This window comes from Lygodium microphyllum, chromosome 19 (genome assembly GCF_053477565.2).
Source record: "Lygodium microphyllum isolate KBCC chromosome 19, Lygodium_microphyllum_v1.1.10, whole genome shotgun sequence".
NCBI classification, from domain to species: Eukaryota; Viridiplantae; Streptophyta; class Polypodiopsida; order Schizaeales; family Lygodiaceae; genus Lygodium; species Lygodium microphyllum.
Window position 1 is genome coordinate 4,241,561 of NC_141153.1, and position 19,658 is coordinate 4,261,218.

The following is a 19,658-nucleotide window of genomic DNA, read 5'->3' on the forward strand; positions in this document are numbered from 1 at the left end:
CACTAGTGGTTAGATGTAGGTGCCTTTACCCTCAACAAACTCCCACTTAAAGGTCAATGTGTCCCTGGTGAGAAGGGAACAAGAAAAAAGTGACAAAGTACAAATATACATAAAGGAAAACAAGATGAGGAAATGTATCATTTCATCCAAGTTCCCCCATAAGCTTCCTAATGATGGAGAAACACTTTATCTCAAGAGACTCTTAGCATGTCTGTAGGATTTTGGTTAATTAAGATCTTCACAAGCTTGATGGACTTGTCCTCAACAACCTCTCTGATAAAGTGATAATGCATCTCAATGTGCTTTGTCTTCACATGGAAGACTGAATTCTTGGTCAACTGAATAGCACTCATAGAATTCTAATGTAGTGTAGAAACCACATCAGAAATATAAAGGTCTATTAATGAGATAGCTGACTAGAGAGCCTCTTTGCAAGCCTGAGTGGCTACAATATCCTCTCCCTCTCTAGTAAATAGGGCCATGCATTTTCACACCTTGGATATCCAAGAAACATCACCTCCAGCAAAGACGAAGATATAGCTAGAGGTGGACTTCCTACTATTTCATTCTTAGAGTGATCACGCATGATGCGCATCCCAAGATTATCTGAGGCATGTCCTTCATCTCAAAGCTCTTCTTGAGATGAATTTTCGAGGCATCTAGCTCATCAGGAGTACTCCCAAAAATCAACATATCATCCACATAGAGTAGCAAAATCATTGGGCTATCATCGTGGGCCTTCTTCTGTTCAAACATGAATCCATATCACTTCAAGTATACCCCAATGAGTGCATGAAAGCATCAAACTTGTGGTACCATTTCCTAGGTTCCTACTTAAGGCCATAAAGGCTCTTTCTCAACTTGCACACTAAGTGTTCCTTGCCTTTTTTCTCAAAGCCCTTAGGCTGCTACATATAAATCTCATCATACAAGTCCCCATGTAAGAAAGTCTTCTTAACATCCATTTGATAAAGGTCCAGACCTAGCTACGCAACCAAAGCCAATACTAAGCATAGAGTAGTCATACGATAAAGGTCCAAATCTAGCTATGCAACCAAAGCCAATACCAAGCATAGAGTAGTCATCTTGAATACAAGAGAGAATACTTCATCAAAGTCAACATCATGCTCTTACTTAAAACCCTTAGTAACTAATCTCGCCTTATAGGCTAGCTTGTGGCATTTCGGAGTACTCTTCACACTCACTTTCATAGCAAAGTATGTTTTTCACTACACAAAATAACCAAATCTCACTTATGATTTTAATGCAGTGAGTCATACTCTAACTGCATGGCCCTTTCCCAAGAGTGACTATCAGCTCGATGCATAGCCTCATCATAGGTACGAGACTCACTAGCATTTGTCACCATAACCTAGTCCATAAAGGGTGCAAATTGATCACGCTAATATCAATCTCTAGTAGATTATTTCAAAATAGGATGTGGAGTTTGTACCTCCTATCTAACATCATGGTCTTAAGCCACTAGAGCATTAGCTACTACAAGATGTCTAATTGGCTATATAGTAATAAGAGGCTCCTAAAATATCACCCTACGTATCTAAATGACCTACTTAGGTTGCTTATGCATTTTTCTCCTTATGAAAACATCATGGTTGCGAATGACCTTTCGAGCCTATTAATCCCATAAGTAATAGCCCATCTCGCCTACATCTCCATAACCAAGAAAGATGCATTTTACGGACTTCGGATCCAACTTATTGTACTTGTCCTTGGAAGCATGGCAGAAAGCCTCACAACCAAAGACATACAAATGAGCATATGATGGAGGTTTTCTATCTATAGCCTAAAAGTCAAGAATACCGCATGGGAATTGATTAATCAAATTTATGATAGTAGTAACTTCCTTAGACAATGCTATGGTAGGCTTTCTTGGCTAAGTGTACTATGAACACGCTCATGAATTATCATATTTATACACTTAGCCATACCAATGTGGGTGGGGGTAAATTGGGCAATCAACCGACACTTAATTACCCTCTCATCACAAAACTACTAAGAGGCTTTAGATACATACTTATCCCCATCGTCAGATCGTAGGCATTTGAACCTATACCGATGCTCATTCTCACAACAAAAGCAAGCCAACGCTAAAAGATATACAAGAATTTTGACTTTTACTTGATGGGGTATACCAGATCTTATATGAGTAATCATCAATGAAAGTAACAAAATATTTCATGCTATCTAATGACTTGTAGGGCATAGGTCTACAAACATTAGAATGAACAAGAGCCAAAGGCTCATCCATGCATGTAATGCCAAACTTCTTACGTAAATTATGAGTCGGTCGGTCATAAAGATAATGGTCATAAGAATCAAGATATTTATAGTCAAGGAGCGAAAGATACTAAAAGTAAGTAAGCATTTTGTAACGTGTCCACCTATTATCTTTAGGACACATCTTAGCAGTCCATCGGAAAGTATATCTAGAAGGCTCTGCCCGGCACTCCCATGGAATGTTATGGGGTTTGCGATCTAGGACTCTCCGCGTCTGCCACGTAGCGGAAGTATTCCGGCCGTTCCCACTTAGGATCGACCTGAATTAGGGTTTTCCTATTGGTCATTTCCTAATAACAACTAACGTCGAACCCAAGTGAACTAGTTTACGCAGAAACGCCAGGTCCGAAGTGGATTCATGCTGCACTTGGTTCAAGGAGAATGGAAAACAAGAGGGATGCGAAGCTCAACCTCTTTGCCATAAGGCATAATCCTATTCCGTTCCCCTAAAATAGCTTAAATCGGGATTAATTATAACTCTAGGTCAACGCTTTTGTTGTTCGTATTCTTTGACGAACTTCCTGCTATCCATTGTGATTTTGAGAAAAGTTTCCGGCCAATCGGGACCACCCATCCATAGGACGGACCTATAGCCCATCCTCCGCACTTTCCTCGGGTTGTTTTAGTTATTTAATTACCTAACACATTTGGTTGGACATGTATCAATCAGCTTTCTTAATTAGCTCGTAAGACACTAGTCCCTTCACGTAACCATATCACTTGACATAGAAAAGCAATGACAAACAAGCTCCTTTTTAACAGGTTATCATATTTATCTTTGAAATACATAAAGTCCAGCCCGTAGGCTTATCCACAATCCGCCCGAAGGCTATCTAGCAATCCACAGGGATCACTAAACCAAGTTTCTGCCCGTAGACTAGTATGCATGCCTCGGGATCCAATCCCGAGTCACGTTAGCCTCTTGTGTAGGGCCCGAAAGGTGAGGGATTTACGGCTAGAGCCCCCTCTGGCACCCAAGCATCTTCCTGCTCCAAGTAGTGCTCAACAGAGAGACCTCTCGCGGTGGGTTTGGTCCACCTTCTCGACGTAGTTAACAACCCCCTTGGTTAGGGTCAGGCAGGCAGTCGGGGGTAACTGAAGCTGCCTCTCCCTTCAGGCCTTCAACCTGAAGCATTACATATCCATTTATCCTTTAATTCATTGGTCAAACAAAGCAAAACAGTGCTCTTAAATCTGTAACAAGCACAAACATTTCCATTGGTCGTTTATTGTTGGCCAATTGCTAAGGAATGAATCCTTCCTTTCAAATGCGTCTAGCACTCGATCCGGGATGACTTGCGACTTGGCAAGATCCCCTATATCTTGGGTTAGGGCGTACCCTATTAACCCGACTTGGTCAAACCTTAAGTTCATAGATTATTCCAATTTATCGGCTGGTTTTTTGCTTCCAAGCAATTATCTTTACTCAAGAAAGATACTATATTAGGATGATTATTCATTCTCTTGCAAGATAACCTGCGTAAGGACCTGCCAACCTCATTGCGAGAATTAGCCATTCCCTTGTGATCCAATCACAAGATCATACGACTCCGCACTTGTTGCACAGGTGTCGCATCGAACTATGAGACTATTCTACTCATCAAATGGAGTCACGAAACAATCTATTTGTGATTACATTAGGCTGATGTTTCAGTCATAGGGTTCCAAGTTCCATGTTTTTAGCGTAAGATTCTTAGGGACAACCCTAGATCACTTCTTAAGTATGTTACACTGTCCCTACATTCGATGAATATGGGCAAGTATTTAGGGTATAGGAGTTTCGGTTTTAGCAATACGTGTGACTAGGTCACATATTAAATCCTAGTGAGTTCTTTGAAATTGAATTAACTCTTTCTAAAATGAGTACTCTACAGGTTTTGGTGTTTAGGTTTATGCCAATTTGTTTAATTCTTGAAGATAATTACATTATCACTTCCATAAACACATGACTCGTTGTCTACGCGTAAATTGATTTCCAGCCCTAACTTATCGTTTTAAAATCAAGCATAGGTTAGGTTATAACCTAATTCCAACTAATCATCCTATAACTTGCGAACAAGATTCCCGCTAAACAAGCAACCTTTTACTAGTAATTATGCAGTTGAAAAACGATAATTGACTAGAGTCATGCAACGTAAGAATCATTTCATGCCTTGCAATTCCCTATGGGTTATTAGCACTTCCCATGATGACTTATTGCGAAGAAGATATGGCCTAATAATGTGACATTCAATTTTATACTTCCATGCCTAAAAGGAATGCACTATCTTAATTCCGTTTTTGTAAATATGGACTAAATGCATATCAATTTTCTAAAGCATTTAAGACGAAAAATGCATCCTATTTCCAACAATTATCCTCGCACGATTATATCAATACCAAATAAAAATTAGGAAGGGAAACTTGGACTTGGGGTGAGATATCCACGCGGATGCTAGGAGACGATCCTTCTGCGGTTGCGCCTTGGGCTTTCCTAGGAGCCATCGCAAATGTAGCATTTTTGCCTTGGGCGCGAAGTTACGATCTTGTCCGTCTCCTTCGTATGCGAACACAGAAAGGGATTTAGGTGGACTTCACACGAAATTGGGTGGAAGAATCCCGAGGGGGGGAAACAAAGGCTTTAAGAAGGATTTTTTTTTTTGTATTGAAAAACTTAAGGCCACATGAAGGCTCCTTCAAGTCTACTTTTGGGGGGGGGGGGGGGGGGGGGGGGGGGGAAGAAGGGCTTATGGAGCCCTTGGGATGAAACTTGTGGGGGGGTAGCCTTAAGGCCACAGGAGGGTACCTTTAATGGCAATTCAGGAGGGGGGGAAAGGGCCCTTAGGGAGCCTTTAGAAGGATTTAAGGTACAGGAAGATAAAGGACCTAAAAGACCGCTTAAGGCCTTTCAAGGAAACTTTGGGGGGGAAAGGGCTTATAGGGCTCCAAGGTTTGGGAGGGAAAAGGGGCTTATAGGGTTCCAAGGGGGAAAATTTGAGGGGGGAGGAAAAAAAAAGGCTTAAGGGTCGTGTGAAGGCCCTTTAAAGGTAAGGCCTTCTTAAGTGGGGAAAGGGGGCTTATAGGCAAAGGTGTGAGAAGGGGGCTTAGGAGGCCCCTTGGAAGGATTTCTGTGGAGCCACAGCGTGGGGACGTCAGGGCTGCTGTGACGGTGTGCAAGCGGCAACGGTGGCTGATACGGCAGCTTACGGCGTCCTCAATCTCTCTCTTCCTCCCGATTCTTGCACCACGAGCCTCACTCTCTCCCTCCCTGCAATTTGACGGTGTTGGCTGTCTTCCAGCGGCTTCACGGCGTGGCGATGTCGTCACTCTCTCCCTCCCTCACGGCAGCTAGACGGCCGTCAGAATCTTCTTTTTTTCTTTTCTCCCCTGGCAGCGACCACCACCCTTGATTTAAATAGGGGAGGGGAGGGGGATCCTCCCTCCCCTGCGTGGCATCACGCATGGCTCTCCCTCACCCCAAGCTCCACCAAGGAGCTTAATCACTCCTTCTATTCCCCTCCCCCTCCAGCTCATCAGTCGGCTGGGGGGATAAGGGGAATTGAAAAAATTGCCATTTATCCAATTCCATTATCTTTTATTGAGGCAGTTCACGCGTGCCTTTGGGATGTTACATTCTCTCCCTGTTGGAGGAATTGAGATGTCCTCATCTCGAGATAAGCTGGGGATATTGATGGTTGAGAGTGCCTTCATCTATCTAAGTGGCATCGTCTTTGAGATAGTCTTTCCACTCGACGAGGCGTTCTCTCAAGGTTCTGAATCTCAATTGTCTCTCCCTAATATCTAAGATCCTGTCAGGCCTTGGTTCAAGGACTCCTTGACTAGGCATTACAACTTGTTGGTTATCAAGTACATGGTTAGGATTAGGTACATACTTTTTCAATAGGCTGATATGGAATACATTATGAACCTTTAGATTCTCAGGGAGTTGCAGTTTATAAGCATTAGGTCCTAGGCATTTGAGGATCTTGTATGGTCCATAATACCTAGCTTTTTGCAATTTCCTAAGGATAGGGAACTTTTCTTAGGGCGTACGCGAATGAAGGCCATGTCTCCTTCTTCGAAGATTCTATCTTGACGCTTCAAATCCGCGTATGCCTTCTGTCTATCCTTGGTAGCTTGGATGTCCTGTCTTATTGACTTTATTTGGTCATCCATCTCTCCCAACATCTGCCTCGAAGCTTCAACCCTTAAGGTTGGATCTGAGAAGTTTAGGGGACTTCGACAGTCATGGCCATACAATGCTTGGAAAGGGGTCATCTGAATGCTTTGTTGGTAAGAAGCATTGTAGGCAAATTCAACCAAAGGCAAGTATTGAATCCACCTTTTCGGCTCACAACAGCAGTATTCCCTAAGCATATCCTCGATGACTTGATTTACTCGCTCTGTTTGGCCATCCGTTTGGGGATGGTAAGCTGTGCTACAACAGAGTTGAGTTCCAATGGCTTCAAAGATGGCTCTCCAGAAGTGTGATGTGAAGAGAGAATCATGATCACTAATGATTCTTCTTGGTAGCCCATGTAGCTTGAATATCTCCTTGATAAACAATCTTGCAATGTCCAAGGCTTTATAGTTTGTCTTAACTGGAATAAGGTATGCAACCTTAGTAAGCATGTCAACCACAACCATGATGGAGTTGTATCCTCCCTGAACTTGGGGTAGGCCAACAACAAAATCCATACTGATGAATTTCCATTTCATTTGGGGAATATCAAGCAGTTGTAGCTTCCCTGGCATTTTGACATATTCGGCTTTGATGCGTTGACAAGACAAACACTCGGTGGCATATTTGAGAACGTCACCTTTAAGCCTCTCCCAATGGTAGCTTTTTTCTAACTGCATTGAGAGTCTTGGCATAGCCAAGATGTCCTGAGAAAGGGGAATCATGAGCTTTCCATAATATCTTTTGCTTAAGTGACTGATTTGCCGATATATACAACCTCGTTCTATAGTAGACAAGTTCGCTATTGATAGAGAATTCATGATACTTAGCTTGCAACTTTTGGTTCTGATCCTTGATAGAGATCTCCCTTAGCATAGTTTGGTAGGCTGGATCATGGCATGCATCCTCTCTAGCTAACTCAAGTATTGGATTGTTTGGCATAGACACTTTTGTAGCTAAAGATCTAGCTGTTGATGGATTCTGCAAGATTAGGGAATTAAGGAATACCTTGCGACTGAGTGTATCGGCAACTACATTCTCTTTTCCTGGTCGGTACTTGATTTCAAAGTCATATTCCTCCAGTACTTCAATCCACCGACGTTGCCTCATGTTGAGCTCATTCTGGGTAAAGATCCATTTGAGACTCTTATGGTCAGTTACTAGAGTAAACTTGTTACCCAACAGGTAGTATCTCCAAAGCTTTAGAGCATGGATGATAGCTAGCAATTCCAAATCATGGGTAGCATAATTCTTCTCATGACTCTTCAGTTTCCTTGAAGAGTAAGCTACCAGGTGACCTTCTTGCATGAGCACACATCCCAAGGCAAGTGTGCTAGCATCAGTTACTACCTCAAACTCCTTACTGAGGTCTGGAAGCTTTAGGATAGGTGCTGATACCAAACTTTGCTTCAATCTATCGAAGCTAGTTTGTTCAGGAGTTGACCATGTAATGGATGTTTGCTTCTTTAGTAAGTCTGTCAGAGGTGTTGCAATCAAAGCATAGTTTTTTATGAAGACCCTATACCATCTTGTCAATCCAAGAAAGCTGCGTATTTCTTTGACAGATGTTGGTATTGGCCATTCGAGCACATCTCTGGGGCTGGGTCCATTGAGATTCCTTCTGTTGATACGATGAATCCCAGATATTCAATCTAATGTTTGAAGAATGCACCCTTCTTCATCTTGGAATACAACTTATGTGACCTCATTGTCTCAAGGACAATCAGAAGTTGGGTCTCATGATCTTCTTCATGTTTACAATAAACTAAAGTGTCGTCGAAGAAGATGAGCATGAAGTCATCAAGACATGGCCTAAAAATATCCTGCATTAACCTGTTGAAGGTGGCAGGTGCATTCGTAAGCCCGAATGACATAACTAGGAACTCAAAGTGCCCATATCTTGTGTTGAAGGCCGTCTTTGGGATATCTTCTTCCTTGATCCTTATCTAATAGTAACCCGACCTGAGATCAATCTTGGAGAATATCTTTGCACCCTGAAGACGATCAAGAAGCTCATCTATTCTAGGAATAGGATACTTGTTTTTGATAGTCGATTGATTCAACCCCCTGTAATCAATACATAGTCGAACTGTTTCATCTTTCTTTTTCTGGAACAGTATTAGAGCTCCCCATGGTGAACTGCTAGGGCGGATGTAGCCCTGATCTAGCAGTTGCAGCTTGAGTTGTTCCTTCAACTCAATTGCTTGTGGTATGGACATTCTATAAGGTCTCTTTGCAATTGGCGCAGCTCCTGGTACTAGCTTAATCTCATGATCCACTTCTCTTTGAGACGGGAGTTCTGTCAACTCTTCAGGGAATACGTCCGCGTATTCCTTTAGCCAAGAAGGTCCTTCATTAGACTCTTGCTTCTGATCTAACTTGTTGAGCTTAATCAAGTAGACAGGTAATCCTTTCCTGACTCCTTTTATGATCTGAGATGCTTTGGCCAATTGGATTTTTGGCACTCCAGCCTCACCTTGAGTTGTGACTAATTCCCTTTCAAAGTTCCGAAAGGAAACTTGGCCCTTCCCACAATGAATGTGGGCGTCGTTAGGCTTAAGCCAATCCATTCCGAGTAGGCACTCATGGATACCTAAACTCATGACTCTGAATTTGACCGAAGTCTTCTTTCCTCCCAGAAAGAATTCCACCTTAGCAATTTGCCTGGTACAAGTAACCTCACGACCATTTGCCAATTCCACAAGCAAAATAGGTGCTTCTACTGTGGCTATTCCTAATCTTTTTGCACAAGCTGGTGAGATAAAGGAATGTGTACTGCCACAATCAATCAAGGTCTTGAAACCTTTACCTTGATAGCTCGATGGTGTCTGAATCACTGAGAACTGGCGATTCCGGCCTTTCTTGTGTAGAGCGGCATGGACTGTCGCCCTTTCAAAATCTGCTTCCATGGTCGGATCTTCTTCTTCTTCGCACATTTTCCTATTGGCAACGCAGGCGGTTCTTCCTCTGCCTCGGGTAGCGGCTCCTTGACCACGTCCCATTCCTTGGAAAGATGCTTGGGGATGTCCTCCTCCAAGTTTGGGACATTGCCTCTTGAAGTGACCAGGCTCGTTGCAGTGGAAACAACGGAGGTTTCGGCCATTGCTTTGAGTAAAAACAAAGTTGTTGGCGTTATTAGTTCTTGCTTTCTTTCTTTGTCCCTGACTCTGACCTTGAACTCTCTTCATCTGAGGCCTAAATGCTCCTCTATTCGGGTCATTATAAGACCAAGCTTTGTTGCCCTTTGGTCTAGCCTGCACCTCCTGAATTATAGGGCCAGATCTAATGAGTGTGTCCTGAAGATCTGATGGACACATAGATTCAAGACGGGTATTTACTGGGGGATTTGAACCAGCACAAAATTTGGATACCTGCTGTGTCATGTCCATCTGTGGCACATACTTAAGAAGTGAGACAAATTTAGAATAGTATGCATCAAGGGTGAGTCCCAACTGTTTTAGCTCGTAGAACTCGTTCATTTTCTGTGTGCGATATGCAGGTGGTAAATATCTTCCCTGCACGGCTTTCTTCAACTTCTCCCAGGTAATGGATCCTTCAGTGATCCCTTGATCCTTGCACCATTGCTTCCACCAAAGCCTGGCTTCACCGGTGAGCTTTAGCTTGGCGACCATAGCCTGATTGGCGGGTGCAGTACCGGCTGCTTCGAAGTAATCCTCCACGGATTCAATCCAAATTTCAGCATCTGCTTGAACGGACCTGCCTCTCCCATCAAACTCGGGCATCTTAATCTGCTTGAGAAGAAACTTCTTCTCCTGGATTACAGCAGTACTTGATGTAGGAGGCGAACTAGGAACCTGTACCTAGGGTTGTACCTAGATAAAGGTTTCTTAATGTTATTACACGATAATCGTTATTGATTTATATTACATCTTCAATTCCGCTCTCACCCAAGCAATCTAACTACTCAATTCTTATGCACAATCAGACATTGTTAAAAAGAAGTCTTATTTGTATTTATATGGGCATAGCCCTTTCGGAATACAGCATTTCTTGTGATGATAAGCCAACTGTTACATTTAGTTTGGGGAGAATAATGTTGTATTACATTTATCTACAGAAACTGTATAATAGTATGGTTTCGGGTCATGGATCTTCAGGAATCGATAAGTCATTGGAAGTTGAGGGTATCCTTTCCTTTGGAACCCATTATTCTCATGGCGCCCCAACACTTTAATCTTGTCGGCGGGGATCACACGGGTTACTTCCTCATATAGATATGAGTTCATCTCAACCCTTCGACCTCGAATATGTAAAGTTGAGTTTACGTGAGCTTCCACAAAAATGCACAGCTTCACGACTTTCAGGTCTTCCAACCACTTGATCCTCTTTAGGTTGGTTTGTAGGTAAGCAAACTCGTGGGCGCCTATATAGTAGATTCCTGAGGCACCCGTCCATCTTCATTCCATGTACAAAGGCGATGGATTATAGATTCGCTCTAGGATGTTCATCATCTCAACCCTTTGTCGATAATTAGGGGAATGCATCGCAGTCATAAACATGAATTGGAATACTAAGAACTTGTTCCATGCTTCATAATTCTACAAGACAGCCTTGAAAGTAAGGAAATGTTTGGACAGCAACATTTGCTTTACTTTATCTTATTAAGATTTCATAAAAAAACAAATCCTTCATTGGTTCGCTCTGATACCAACTGTAACATGTCCACCTATTATCTTCAAGACACGTCTTAGCAATTCATCGGAAAGTATATCTAGAAGGCTCTGCCCGGCACTCCCATGGAATGTTACGGGGTTTGTGATCTAGGAGTCTCCGAGTCTGCCACGTAGCGGAAGTATTCCGGCCGTTCCCACTTAGGACCGCCGACCTAAATTAGGGTCTTCCTATTGGTCATTTCCTAACGGCAACTAACATCGAACCCAAGCGAACTATTTTACGTAGAAACGCTAGATCCGAAGTGGATTCATGCTGCACTTGGTTCAAGGAGAATGGGAAATGAGAGTGACGCGAAGCTCAACCTCTCTGGCATAAGGCATAGTCCCATTCCGTTCCCTTAAAACAACGTAAATCGGGATTAATTATAACTCTAGGTCAACGCTTTTGTTGTTCGTATTCTTTGACGAACTTCCTGCTGTCCATCGTGATTTTGAGAAAAGTTCCCAGCCAACTGGGACCACCCATCCGTAGGACGGACCTATGGCCCATCCTCTACACTTTTCTCACGTTGTTTTAGTTATTTAATTACCTAACACATTTAGTTGGACATGTATCAATCAACTTCCTTAATTAGCTCGTTAGGCACTAGTCCCTTCACGTAACCATATCACTTGACATAGAAAAGCAATGACAAACAAGTTCCTTTTTAATAGGTTATCATATTTATCTTTGAAATACATAAAGTCCAACCTGTAGGCTTATCCACAATCCGCCCGAAGGCTATCCAGCAATCCATAGGGATCACTAATCCAAGTTTTTTCCCATAGACTAGTATGCGGGCCTTGGGATCCAATCCCGAGTCACGTTAGCCTCTTGTGCAAGGCCCGGAAGGTGAGGGATTTACAGCTAGAGCCCCCCCTGGCACCCAAGCGTCCTGCTCCAAGTAGCACTCAACGGAGAGACCTCTCACGGTGGGTTCGGTCCACCTTCCCGGCACGGTTAACAACCCCCTTGGTTAGGGTCAGGCAGGCAGTCGGGGGTAACTGAAGCTGTCTCTCCCTTCAGGCCTTCAACCTGAAGCATTACATATCCATTTATCCTTTAATTCATTGGTCAAACAAAGCAAAACAATGCTATTAAATCTGTAACAAGCACAAACATTTCCATTGGTCGTTTATTGTTGGCCAATTACTAAGGAATGAATCCTTCCTTTCGAATGCGTCTAGCACTCGATCCGGGATGACTTGCGACTTGGCAAGATCCCCTATATCCTGGGTTAGGGCGTACCCTATTAACCCGACTTGGTCAAACCTTAAGTTCATAGATTATTCCAATTTATCGGCTGGTTTTTTGCTTCCAAGCAATTATCTTTACTCAAGAAAGATACTATATTAGGATGATTATTCATTCTCTTGCAAGATAACCTGCGTAAGGACCTGCCAACCTCATTGCGAGAATTAGCCATTCCCTTGTGATCCAATCACAAGATCATACGACTCCGCACTTGTTGCACAGGTGTCGCATCGAACTATGAGACTATTCTACTCATCAAATGGAGTCACGAAACAATCTATTTGTGATTACATTAGGCTGATGTTTCAGTCATAGGGTTCCAAGTTCCATGTTTTTAGCGTAAGATTCTTAGGGACAACCCTAGATCACTTCTTAAGTATGTTACACTGTCCCTACATTCGATGAATATGGGCAAGTATTTAGGGTATAGGAGTTTCGGTTTTAGCAATACGTGTGACTAGGTCACATATTAAATCCTAGTGAGTTCTTTGAAATTGAATTAACTCTTTCTAAAATGAGTACTCTACAGGTTTTGGTGTTTAGGTTTATGCCAATTTGTTTAATTCTTGAAGATAATTACATTATCACTTCCATAAACACATGACTCGTTGTCTACACGTAAATTGATTTTCAACCCTAACTTATCGATTTAAAATCAAGCATAGGTTAGGTTATAACCTAATTCCATCTAATCATCCTATAACTTGCGAACAAGATTTCCGCTAAACAAGCAACCTTTTACTAGTAATTATGATGTTGGAAAACGATAATTGACTAGGGTTATGCAACGCAAGAATCATTTCATGCCTTGCAATTCCCTATGAGTTATTAGCACTTCCCATGATGACTTATTGCGAAGAAGATATGGCCTAATAATGTGATATGCAATTTTATACTTCCATGCCTAAACGGAGTGCACTATCTTAATTCCGTTTTTGTAAATATGGACTAAATGCATATTAATTTTCTAAAGCATTTAAGACAAAAAATGTATCCTATTTCCAACAATTATCCTCGCACGATTATATCAATACCAAATAAAAATTAGGAAGGGAAACCTGGACTTGGGGTGAGATGTCCATGTGGATGCTAGGAGACGATCCTCCTATGGTTGCGCCTTGGGCTTTCTTAGGAGCCATCACAAATGTAGCCTTTTTGCCTTGGGCGCGGAGTTATGATCTTGTCCGTCTCCTTCGTATGTGAACACGGAAAGGATTTAGGTGGACTTCACACGAAATTGGGTGGAAGAATCCCGAGGGGGGGGAAACAAAGGCTTTAAGAAGGATTTTTTTTTTGTATGGAAAAACTTAAGGCCACATGAAGGCTCCTTCAAGTCGACTTTCGGGGGGGGGGAGAAGGGCTTATGGAGCCCTTGGGAGGAAACTTGTTGGGGGGGGTACCCTTAAGGCCACAGGAGGGTACCTTTAATGGCAATTCAGGAGGGGGGAAAGGGCCCTTAGGGAGCCTTTAGAAGGATTTAAGATACGAGAAGAAAAATGACCTAAAAGACCGCTTAAGGCCTTTCAAGGAAACTTTGGGGGGAAAGGGCTTATAGGGCTCCAAGGTTTGGGAGGGAAAAGGGGCTTATAGGGTTCCAAGGGGGGAAATTTGAGGGGGAGGAAAAAAAAGGCTTAAGGGTCGTGTGAAGGCCCTTTTAAGGTAAGGCCTTCTTCAGGGGGGAAAGGGGGCTTATAGGCAAAGGTGTGAAAAGGGGGCTTAGGAGGCCCCTTGGAAGGATTTATGTGGAGCCACGTGGAGGGAGGTGGCTCCCCTTGAGCAGTGTGGCGATGGCCAGGGCTGTTGTGATGGTGTGCAGGCGGCAACGGCGGCTGATATGGCAGCTTATGACGTCCTCAATCTCTCTCTCCCTCCCGATTCTTGCACCACGAGCCTCACTCTCTCCCTCCCTGCAATTTGACAGCATTGGTTGTCCGCCAGCGGCTTCATGGCGTGGCAATGTAGTCACTCTCTCCCTCCCTCACGGCAGTTAGACGGCCATCAGAATCTTCTTTTTTTCTTTTCTCCCCTGGCAGCGACCACCACCCTTGATTTAAATAGGGGAGGGGAGGGGGATCCTCCCTCCCCTGCATGGCATCACACATGGCTCTCCCTCACTCCAAGCTCCACCAAGGAGCTTAATCACTCCTTCTATTCCCCTCCCCCTCTAGCTTGTCAATCGGTTGGGGGGATAAGGGGAATTTAAAAAATTGTCATTTATCCAATTCCATTATCTTTTATTGAGGCAGTTCACGCGTGCCTTCGGGATGTTACACATTTTCATTCACTTTCATAAAGATAATGATCACAAGAATCAAGATACTTATAGTCAAGGGGTGAATGATACTACAAGCAAGTAAGCATTTTCATTCCCTTTAATGGCACATGCCCAAGGTGACGATGCCATAATGATACATATGGTACAATAGCCACTGTCAAAACATAGTCGATAAACCCAAATATAAGTAGGGGATAAAGAGTTCCAAACTTAGCATCTCGTACCAGGACAAGATTCCTATGAGTAAATTTCCATGAGGAATCACCAAGAGATACAACATAATCTACATCATCCAACTATCAAGCTGAAAGAGGGCTTTTAGTCAAAGCTAGAACATGACATATATCATGCAAAGTAAACATACTACCTGAAGGAAACTGTAGCTGGATATCTCCAATACCAATTATATCTAATGCCAAGTTATTACCCAATGTAACACACCTTGTCATGTTGTGGTAGAAGCTAAATCACTCTCGATGAGGGGTGACATGAAATGAAGCCCTTGAATCAATTAGCCAATGCTGAGCATAGGTGGATGAGGCATTAATCAACTCCAAAACATTAAGAGAAGAAGCAGTAAGTATGTAATCATCATGAGAATCAATCGACATGATATTAATCTCTTCAATCTTGATGTTGGACTTGCTAGGGTCAATGCTACAATCATCATTCTTTTCATGCACTTTATCCTTTTTCTTTTCCTTACACCATCATGCATTTAATGGCATTGTGCCCAATATGACCCTGCTTCCCACAATAGTGAAAAATCAATGCAGACTTACAGCTATGGGACTTATTGCGAAACTGTCCATGCAACAGAGAACGAGACTTTTGAGAGTCTCTTCCACAACAGTCATTACCACTCCTACCATTATTGCATCTAATTGTCAAAGCATGAGAGGTATAGGAAGCATCTACATTCTTTCTATTAACCTCTTCATTCAAGAGCGCACCGCACCCTCTCCTGCGATTTCAGACCATTAGTAGGCATATTTTCACACATAATATATCCCATGAATCAAGTAATGTAACTAACAAGAACAAGGGAGGAAGATTGTCCTTAAATTCAATTCCTTGTGAAGATAAGTGTTTAAAAATAAAATGGAACTCATTGAAGTGGGCATACAAAGAAGTTTCCTTCATACAAAGGTCCATGAGTTGCTTCAACCATTACATATGAGCAGTAGGGTTCTCCTTATCATAGACATCACAAATCTTATTCCATAACTACCAAGCGGTTTGCCTATCAAAGACAACATTATGGTAGACCTGCTTAGAGAGTAAGAAGATTTTAGATATACATAACTCATCCAATATGCCCCAATCCTCTATATATTCAAAGTGTTTTGGCTTTTTGCCCTCATGTCTCAATGGCTTAATTTGTAATTTTTGCACTAGGACCTACCAGATTTGTGCCTTCCAATAGCTATAATTTATGCCATCCAACTTGTCAATATTGAAGATAGCACTATCATTTAACACACCATGCATAATGTAAGAAATGAAAGCACAATGCATACCCACATGTGCTATCCAAATAGCCTTCTAAATTAGGTGTAGGTCATGCTAGGCTAATAGGAGGGTTATGCTACTAGTGCTACTACGTGTAGGGAGTAAGAAGCACTTACTAGTATTGAAGCAAGCCTTTGGAAGCCCTGACACAAGTGCAAGAAGGTTGGGAAGAAGAGGAGCATGAATGGATTCCTCTTCAAGTTGAAGCCATGGCTACCATGAGTGAATTGGTGTAGGTATTCACCACGAGTTGAGAAGAATGCCAAGGAAGCTCTTGAGTGTAATGGTTCTGATACCAATTGAAGGGAGAAGCCCTAAGTGGAAGCATGTGAGTGAAAGCAAGATCTATGGTGGAAGGAGTAAGAGAGCAAGAGCAAGAGACACAGGGTGTGGGAACTCCAATAGTCATAATGTGTAACCAGTCTTCCCTTATTCAAATATCACTAAAAGAATAAAGAATAAAGAATGAAGTGACAGCAATGGGTGCCCAACACTTACAGTGTATAGGCATACATGCATTGTCAATGTAATTAATTCACATGCCGTTAGGCACATGTACTTTTACCCCCAATAGGGGATCCACAAACAACATAATTGTATGGTTAGCCCAAGGGCCATGCTTACTAATGTGGATATAAGCCTGGTAGGTTAAAGTAATACTCGCACTAAGTTTTGAGTTTTAGCTAAGTATCCATGTTGGCCTTTAGCGCTCTCTCCCACACATTGTCCCTAGAGTTCTCTTTATAAATTTTGCATTCATCTTTCTTGGGAGACCATAATTCTCTTCATAAAGTATGCATTCAACTTTTTGAGAGACTGCAACAATAGACTTGCTTTCAATCAAGAGGACTTAGTATACTTGCTATTGGATAAACAAGAAATATTATGACAATAAAAAGCTGGAGGCATGTATCGTTCCTACATAGTTTCTTCTCAAGTGCTCCTCTATGGTTTAGAGGGGTGCATTCTTCTATGACTAGTTAGACCTTGCTTAGAGGGCTGCTAGTTCTCCATCAAATAGTTTGCCCATCAAACAACTTCTCTTGCCATCAAGGATAGGAGCCATTGCTTGTTGCCAACTCCATTGGACTATGAGGACTATGCCTACCCATTTGGATCCTTGATGAACTCCTCTTGATCTGGAGTTTATAGAGGAAGTACCAAGTTATCTTCAAGAAACTTAGAGTAATTTGATGGTTTTGTCAAAGAGGAAATGGAGAGCCCAAATAAATTGGCATAAGTCTTGTGATTTCTAGGCATTGAGTACTAACACCATGTTATGGATCCCCACACAAAGCTTTTGGTGAATCCCAAGAGTATCTCTTAGCATTTTCTAAATTGCCGCACATATATTCATTAAATGGATCATGAGCTACAAACTTGGAACCCTCCATACATTCATGACCAAGTTCTCTACTAGTTATCTTTATAGCAGCAGCTTGGGCACACATTACCGGCCATGTCATATTAAGCACCGTATAGTATATTACCTTTACCTCATCCAAATCACTTCCACTCATGTGTTGAGTGCCTAAGATGGAATTGCCTATGCTAAGCTTCAAGTTGTATATTACGTCATGTTAGCTGAGGTTATTTTCACTCATGTATTGAAAACACAACATGTATTTCCTATGGTGTGTGGGAATGGCAACCTTCTCGTGCCAAGGTGGCGTGGTTGTCACTGGTAACTACTTATCCTTGCTGGGGCTTGGGATGCCACGGTCTATCCTTGCCTTGTTCATCTACCTGTGAATGTAATTGTTGGGTCGCGATGTACAACGTTGTCCATCTTCTGTGTGGCCCTTGGGAGCCCGCGCTCAATCCGTTGAAAGTTTCCAGCTCTGTTTACTTCGATCTTACTCCTCGGACCAGTTCTGAGTAGGGCTGAAGGGAAGCATCGAATTAATAGAGCAAGTTTGAGACTTGACAGATGGATATGTATCTATATTATGGGTATGGCAATCTATTTAGCTTGAGTGCATGCTGCATCCCCCCCCGTCCACGGCATGTGGGGAATAATTTGAAAAAAAAGCATATCTTAAATGCGTTGCTGCATGTCCTCCTCAAAACTTCACTTGGTCTAGGCCGTGCAGCGTCGTTCGGAGGCTCTCAATCACATAACATGAAGAATTTGCAGTGTGCTTTCTAACCCTGCGTTTGCCGACGTACCACGTTTGAAATCGGTGTTGGATTTGTATATTGTTTGGTGTGTACAGGCAATGGCGTCCAATCACTTCAGTGAAGCATCGAATACAACCACATCCCTTGTTGAGCTCGACGGAGTTTCAGACGCGTTGAGGAAGCACCCTCATCATGATCATGCCGCCGCAACTGCAACAACAAAGGAGCTTCTATACCAGCTTCCAAAGGAGGCCACAAATCCGCCACCTCCTCCACCCCGTGCTCAAAGTTCAGAAATAAGTCCAGAAGATGCATCGCAAAAATGTGATGACAGCAAAGTAGAGGACTGGCAGCATGAAACCGATATAGGACGCAAGAATGAGAAAGAATTTGCTGGTGATCAACTGGTTCTCAGAAACGACGTTGAAGCCTTACAAAGAGAGCTTCTTGATTTAAAAAGGCAGAATAGAAGCTTGGAACGATCCCTCAAGGTAAATGCCATACAATTTACTAGTGCATATTTGAGATTTGCAAGCATTTCGAGAAACATGCATTCGTTTAAGCTTAAGGCTTGTTAGGTGTCTCTCTGTGTGTTAGCACAAACGAAAACAGTACTGGCTTTCGAATAGCCTATTTTCTGTCAACATGGACTAGCAAACAAGTAGCCTCCATTAGGTTTTAACATTTGCCAGACAGGAGTACAAAGGTAACCCTTCTCCCATACATCCACCAGAAGCCAAGACAGGGAAACAGTTTCTGAATTGCACAATATCCATGAGCAGAGACTCCTGTGGGTAGAAGCTCACAAACGTGTTTAAATTGACATGAGAATTCAAAAGCTCTACCACTGTAAGTGGCAACTCTTTGGCTATTTTGAGCCATTGAGCTGTGTAGTGAATTGAAATCACTGGGGCAATGGAAATCTCCGAGCTGAGATGGGTTCACAGCTGAGTAGTTTGTGCGATTTTGTATGCTCAGGCAAATGATGTTGCCAACGGCAAATCAACAATGGTTGGTTGGGACGCGTCTTGGCAAGAAGGCTTCAATGGTTCTTCGAGTACCTAAAAGACTCTTTGTCAACCTCTCTCACATTGGGACATATCACTCTTATGCCACTCGTCTACAAGTTTTTACCAATTTAAACGATCACTCTTAGATTCAAGAAACTTCCGCACAGGGTCTTGCATCCAAGGCCATGTGGGTTGGTGCGATGAAAGGGAGTGATTAGATAAACAAAGGCGCTACGAAGCACTATCGTTTGCAGAGAAAACACAGTGTACAACTCGCCATAATCGAATGGAAAGGCGGTGAGCCCGAGGCTGCAACAAGCGGAGAAACACCACTATCAGCTGAAAAGGGCAGCAA

General features: G+C 42.6%; 1 protein-coding gene across 4 annotated transcripts in view; it reads left to right on the forward strand.

Annotated features, from left to right (window-relative positions):
* Window positions 1-19,658, forward strand: part of LOC148019508 (uncharacterized) — a 102,420-nt gene that overhangs the window by 17,905 nt on the left and 64,857 nt on the right. For 3 of the 4 annotated variants that reach the window (XM_087700765.1, XM_087700766.1, XM_087700767.1), the window contains exon 4: window positions 18,389-18,784. The exons of the other annotated variant lie outside the window; for it this stretch is intronic. In XM_087700765.1, coding sequence (XP_087556891.1) covers window positions 18,389-18,784 — 396 coding nt within the window. The remainder of the gene's footprint in view (window positions 1-18,388; window positions 18,785-19,658) is intronic. 4 annotated transcript variants of the gene reach the window in all.